Source organism: Dendroctonus ponderosae, unplaced genomic scaffold (genome assembly GCF_020466585.1).
Source record: "Dendroctonus ponderosae isolate FM_Combo_2020 unplaced genomic scaffold, Dpon_F_20191213v2 Dpon_F_20191213_1, whole genome shotgun sequence".
Classification (NCBI taxonomy): Eukaryota; Metazoa; Arthropoda; class Insecta; order Coleoptera; family Curculionidae; genus Dendroctonus; species Dendroctonus ponderosae.
The window spans coordinates 7,529,493-7,535,744 of record NW_026017110.1 but is presented as its reverse complement, the minus strand read 5'-3'; the positions used below and the strand labels follow the sequence as shown (position 1 = coordinate 7,535,744).

At 40.8% G+C, this 6,252-nt stretch overlaps 2 protein-coding genes across 6 annotated transcripts; one reads left to right on the top strand and one right to left on the bottom strand.

The window, feature by feature from the left end:
- Nucleotides 1-134: 134 nt before the first annotated feature.
- On the bottom strand, nt 135-1,840 carry LOC109535368 (protein FRA10AC1 homolog). 3 transcript variants are annotated; one of them, XM_048661628.1, is made up of 2 exons: nt 1,714-1,840; nt 135-1,149 (listed from the first exon to the last, which is right to left on the bottom strand). In XM_048661628.1, exon 2 carries the CDS (start codon nt 892-894, stop codon nt 187-189), a length of 708 nt encoding a protein of 235 aa, XP_048517585.1. In that variant the 5' UTR covers nt 895-1,149; nt 1,714-1,840; the 3' UTR covers nt 135-186. The 3 variants fall into 3 exon arrangements, with proteins under 3 accessions (XP_048517585.1, XP_048517587.1, XP_048517586.1); XM_048661630.1 differs by lacking the exon at nt 1,714-1,840 and having other exon boundaries at nt 135-955; nt 1,022-1,248; XM_048661629.1 differs by lacking the exon at nt 1,714-1,840 and having other exon boundaries at nt 135-955; nt 1,026-1,224.
- Nucleotides 1,841-2,148: 308 nt separating this feature from the next.
- Nucleotides 2,149-6,218, top strand: LOC109535382 (zinc finger protein 197). 3 transcript variants are annotated; one of them, XM_048661627.1, is made up of 14 exons: nt 2,149-2,457; nt 2,590-2,788; nt 3,046-3,176; nt 3,230-3,518; nt 3,572-3,811; nt 3,867-4,082; nt 4,197-4,291; nt 4,353-4,571; nt 4,622-4,810; nt 4,869-5,060; nt 5,117-5,300; nt 5,356-5,577; nt 5,635-5,749; nt 5,810-6,218. In XM_048661627.1, exons 2-13 carry the CDS (start codon nt 2,607-2,609, stop codon nt 5,735-5,737), a joined length of 2,262 nt encoding a protein of 753 aa, XP_048517584.1. In that variant the 5' UTR covers nt 2,149-2,457; nt 2,590-2,606; the 3' UTR covers nt 5,738-5,749; nt 5,810-6,218. The 3 variants fall into 3 exon arrangements, with proteins under 3 accessions (XP_048517584.1, XP_048517582.1, XP_048517583.1); XM_048661625.1 differs by having other exon boundaries at nt 5,635-6,218; XM_048661626.1 differs by having other exon boundaries at nt 2,157-2,457; nt 2,582-2,788; nt 5,635-6,218.
- The last annotated feature ends 34 nt before the right edge of the window (nt 6,219-6,252 follow it).

The window sequence follows — 6,252 nt, the reverse complement described above, 5'->3', positions numbered from 1 at the left end:
CACCAAGGAAACTTCAGAGTTTAGAACCAACTAAAAAGTGATTCGAAAAGATAAACTGTGATTTTATTTTTTTTAAACACCACCCATTTTTCGATCTTGCTGAAGTCCAGAGCATAGGTAAAAAGCAGAACAAGTAATTTAACAAATTTATTTATCACAACTTAAATTAACTAATAAAAATATAATTTAAATTAACAAATCCTCAAGATAGTCCTCTATTTCCTCCTCACGCGACTTGGTTTCGACTGGTTTGTGATTTTCCCAAGCTGGATACTCAGTCGGTAATTCCATTTTCGGGGCTTCTTCAGGCTCAGCTTGGGTTCGACTTTGGGTGGCTTTGCTTGGCGCGATCGCTTGAGGGTGTTTTTCCTTGCGATTTCCTCTCCTCTGAAGCCTGGTCACTTCCTTCTTCTTGCTGTGATGGTTCAGCTTCTTCGAGCACGATGGGCAAAGGCGAATTTTCACCAGGGCGTTTTTCCTCTCGCCTTGCTCCTGATAGGCAAAGTTAACCTCCCAGCTCCTCAGCTCGTTCTTCTCGCCACACGACTTATTTCCGCATATAAACTGGCCTTTACCACTAAGCACCTCCTTCTGAATTCGCCACCTCATCGCCACTTTGTTTTCCTTGTACAGGCTCAGGTCTGCAATGCAGTATTCCTTGAACAGCTTCTCGTAGTATCTTTTGGCAAACTGTTCCTCCCATGTTTCCGGCTCCTTCTCATCCCACAGGAACTTGTGGTTTTCTTTTAGCACATGATAGTCGGTCTTGTCTTTGGAAGAATCGCGTGCCAGCCACTTAGTGTCTCCTGGTTGTTTTAGCACAAACTCATTAACAATTAGCTTGTGGATTTCGTAGGCGTTCAAGTAGCGCATTTGGGTTCTTAAGCCAGCCATCAGTACTACAGTGAAACCAGCATTAACTAGTTTCGCATTGACTTTTCTCAGCTTCCAGTCGCTTGAAATTTGAAACAAAGTGGAATTTTGTATTGATTGCCCATAAACTTGATAAAAAAACTCTTACTTACACAAAATAGGATTGTTTCGGATCTACCTACTACTAAACTGTGTGGAAAACACGGATTTTTTGTTTAAGTCCATTAAAATTTAATCTTTGGCTACTTTGGGCAGAAAACAAAAACTCGTCTTTACCTATGGTAGAAAAACGATTATTATTGGGTGAGGTTATGCATTACGTCAATAGAAAGGTCCTTGCGATTTAGTAAGGGGGCAGGTGTTAGGAAATCCTATGGAATAATTTTAAAAAAAATTACAGGAAATTTGAAAAAAAAAACAGAAGTTCTAAATATTAACGTCCAGTTTACTTTACGCGAACCTCAATTGATACAGGGTGTCTCAAATTCAAGTGGCAGACAAAAAAAAATTCTAGGTCAATTCGGTATAATAAATGTTCTATATAGATTTTTAATTGTTTTTGAGTTAATGTCCATTACTGATTGAGTTTGAGCCTCCCCCACAATTGTATTTTGTACGTATTATATTCTATTATTATTTTATATTGGTATGTAATGTATGTATCTATGTATGTATTTATTCTATGTATGTATGTATTATTGTATGTATGTAATGTCACTATTTTGTCGAAATATGTTACTTTTATAGACCTTTGCAAGTGTACATGCATAATTTTGTCTTGTCTTTGTCAGCAGTTTAAACTTCATAATTTAAAGTCTACTATAAAAAAATAGTTCTTACCATTAGCGAAAAATCTATAAAACTGCTTTTGCTCACCCAGTATAAATTTTCAATGACCAGTGCAGGTTTGGGATTAGAAAACTAAAAGAAAATTTCAAAAATGCACTTTAAGCTAGTGCAGTTGACACTGACAAACTGAGAGGGCGCTGTCAGTGTCCCCAATCCAAGGAAAGCAAATGAAACTAGCTAACCATCAGTGACATAAAGGCGCTTTTTCCGAGTTTGCAGATTTCTTTAGAGTACAGATTCCTGTACAACCTTTCATTTAAAACGTTGCTGCCACATCTGATAAGGACCGATTTTCGTGCAAAAACACCGTTAATAGCAAATTTTTTCCGCAATAAAGCACGAATTTCCGCCACATTGCGGGTTGTGAGTCTTAAAAAGACCACTTGGACAGGCCGGGCTTATCAAAGTGAAAAATTGAGTCGGCCATGTTGTCGCTGGCAACGCCGTGGTCAGTCGACCTCGCTCGTCGTTGATGGCGTTCGCTCGTTGCACTGTTGTCAATTTTTGTTCTGTTTTCATAATTTAAAGTGAATTTTTTTAGGAATCGCAGTGTTTTGAACAATTTAGAGACCCCATAAATTATTTACAACAGTTTTCATCGTTCCCAGGCGAATTCCGGGGGCTGTAGGCCCGGTTTAAGGTCGGCATCGCGTGCTGAAATACTGTAAAAGCTTGGCCCTGAGACGTCGTGTCAACGCCACAAATTCGATTGTGGCGCTCAGTTTGAATCCCCAGGTAATTTATTTATATTATTGTTGCTATTGTTGGACTGGGCCCCACCTTAGAGGCCCAGAGACACACTCTCGAAAAAGTCAAGATCTTCAAAATATCGCGTGCAGTGGGGATGTTGTAACGGAAGCATTCCAGGTATTTCCATCGTTAACATGGAAAATTCTGGGGGCCGTGCCATCCTGGAGAATGTGGTTATCACGTCGGAAGGTGCCGATGGGGCACAGTACATCCGATTGTCAGATAACTCGCAGATCATCAGCTCAGAACTGTTACAGAACCACAATGGTCTAGTCGTAGATTTGGGAGGGAATGATTTCATTCCCGTCACATACAGGTAATCATAATAATAAATAAAGTTTTCCCGATTATACGGCGTGAGCCAAGAAATGTTATAAAGCAGCCCATTACCTAACCTAAAGCCTGAGCGTCAATCAGTGACTTACGGCAGTGAAACATATACTGGGCTGCTTCACTTATTTAAATCTACAGGATGAAATTTCTTGCCCCCCTTCAAACCTAAATAGTAGTCTTTATTATAATTTCGGAAAAAATTCAAAGCTTTGCACGTAAAATGCTAACCGATGTTTGCAGTTCTGAAGACATTCTCACTCAAGAACTAACCGAAGAAGATCGTAACTTAGCTGCCGCTCTAGTGGCTGTTCAACTGAGCCAACAGCAGAAACAGCAGCAATTACAAGAGTCCTCACTTCCGCCTCTAATCGGTATGGATGGGCTTCAACCCATTTAAATCTCCATTAACTAACTTATTCTACAGCGGGCAATAAGCTGCTGGAAGAGCACCAGCAGCTGATCCTGACCCAGGACAAATCGAGTGGAAACTCCCAGTATTTAAAAATCGTCAATTCAGACGATATTTACATTGACCAGCAGGGAATGCATAAGATCGTCGAAAATGTGAGGATCATTGATAATACTGATCAAAACATTCCAATACACACAGTCAGTGCAGACGAGCAGCAGCAAATGCATCTAAATGAGAATAAAATCGAAATCATTGACAGAGATGATGATGAAAAAGCCGATTCCGATAAGGAGTCAGTCAGGTAAATAGTCTAGGCAGCATTTTGGAACATTTCGTTTAGTGAAACCCTTGTAGGAATGATACCCGATCGTCCAAGAAGTCCTTGCCACATAAGAAGAGGATCAGTAGAAGACATCGCAAAAATAGCACGAGTCCAACTAAACAACACCCTTCAAATTTGTGCAAAGAGGAATTTGTTAACAATGACGAATTCCCGGAACAAGAAGACTCTGACAGCCCGTCTAAAGCGTTCCCAAATTCCCCTTTCTCATGTCAGCTGTGTAATGTTGCCTTTTCTGTAGAAGATCAATTGAAGTACAAAACATTCCACTGGATTTTGACTAGAAATAGCATCGTTATTTTGTTGCAGATTCTTTGAGCATTTAAAGAAGCATTACGAGCCTGGCGGCATGAAGGAGGTCACATCTACAGCGATCGTAACTGCGCCTCCTCCAGTGGAGGAGAAGAAAAAGAAAAACTCTCCAAAACAAGAGAAAAAACCCCTTGTGGACGAAAAGGAGCCCCAGGAGACATTGCTTTCCAGTCTGCTAAGTTTACAGTGCATTGAATGCAACAAGACATTTAGGTAAGTGTCAGGAGGATGTAATTTCGTTAACTTGAGTGATATTGGGATTTATCAAAGAGCCTTTCTTCCTATCTATTTTCCTGGCCATTCTATCAAACTTTTGTCTTCGTTTAGGCGCCAAAAAACATTTGAAGCTCACATGCGAGACGTTCACAGCAACAAAACTGAACCACAAGACGAGTTTTCTGATGCGGAAGACATGATGGCCGGTAAGTGGCTGTCGTCAACCCTTTTTCCTTATCCATTACGGGAATTGCATGAATTTTGCAGGAATCGACGTTGCTGTCGACTACGATAGCATTCAAGATGATGTTGACGACGATAGCAAAGCATGGTACCAGGAAGAAGAGCTGCACCAAACCGAAAAAGATCTAGAAGAACTAGAAGACAAGAATGAGCATGTGTGCCATCTGTGCAAACAACCATTTCCCCTCCGGGCCATCCTCCTTCAGCATCTGGTTACTTGCCGCGTCACGAGCGGAATGACCGGTAGGCACCCAAAAAACTGTCGTTATTCAATTACAATGATTTGCTTCTAGAACCAACGCCCGCAGTAATAGTGCGCAAGAAAAACAAGAAGGTGAAAGATAAGCTAAATTGCGATCTTTGCGACAGGGTGTTCAAGCATAGGAATTCCTTGGTTTACCATATGCGAAGCCACAGCGGCATCAGACCACATCAGTGTGAGCTTTGTGGCAAAAGTTTTTTTGCTTCCAGCGCTTTAAAAGGTATTTCTTTATAGTGTCTTTGTGCTTGATTTACACAAAATGCTCGTTTTATTTGCAGTACATTTACGGCTGCATTCAGGCGACAAGCCATACGACTGCCTGCATTGCGGCAGGAAATTCAGACAGTGGGGCGACTTGAAATATCACATTACCTCCATACATTCAACGGAGAAGAATTACCAATGCGAGTACTGTGGCAAGGAGTTTGCCAGGAAATACTCCTTGGTTGTGCATAGAAGAATTCACACAGGTAACCAAAACCGCCCGTTTATTCCCGTTTCAAACACATCAAACATTCTATGGCAGGTGAGCGAAACTATAAATGCGAATACTGCGGAAAGACTTTCCGCGCTTCATCATACCTTCAAAACCATCGGAAAATCCACACTGGCGAAAAACCACACAACTGCTCGATTTGCTCCAAACCGTTCAGAGTCCGCTCAGACATGAAACGGCATGAAAAAACACATGGAAAACTAGCGGCTCCCAGGTGAGAACGAGCCAAAGCCGCGTGTTGTTTCGAAAAACCGCCACTTTTACTTTAGGGGTGCACATTCGCATGCAAAGGCCCAACAGCAACAGCAGCCCCAACTGGAACCACCACCATCTCCACCCGAATTCAAAGTGCAAAAGAACGAAGTGGAGGAAAATGATGAATCCAATGAGCTGCAAATCGGCGAAGAAGAGGACGCAGCCGAGCATATATTGGGGTACGATCAGCAGGAAATCGAAATGATGAGTGGCTCAACAATCACGAAAAGGAACTTGTAAGTACGCACTGTTCCGTTTTGTACGTTTGCATGAACATTCGTTGATTGTTTCAGATACACAAACGGCCACGAATTATTCTTGGTTACATATCCTAATGAGATGGTACCAAGGGTGGCCAACGGCACAGAAACTTGGATCCATACAAGTGACGCTTGAACTGTACAATGGGTATAAACTAGAGGCCGATGCTGCAGACTAATCACAATAAGATTTTTTTTTATTCTTTAGACATACGGCGAAGCATTGAAATTCATTGCGGAATTAGGCATTAGTTTCATCTAGTTCGTTAGTTTTAAGATTGTTGGTTTATTGTACCTCAGCATCTTCTCTATAGTGTAGAGAATAATATTGTGTTGGAATTGCTTTTGGTTGAAAAGTACAATTCCTGTTTGATAACCTTAATGGTCTTTAGGGGAATTAAACCAAATTTCAAAGTTGGATTGTACCTAAATAATTAATGCAATACAAATTGTACTAAATCGTTTAAGTAACGTACCAGAGGTCTTCAAGGCAAGTGTACTGATTTACAAATTTTATTTCCGATAACTTACCAAATTAAATTTATAGATTATAGCACGAAGGTGGCCAGAGCTAATATTTTCAATTCGAGATGTTAGAATTAAATATGTACATAATATCTGGTGTTTTTTTTACTGGGGGATAGTGTCTGG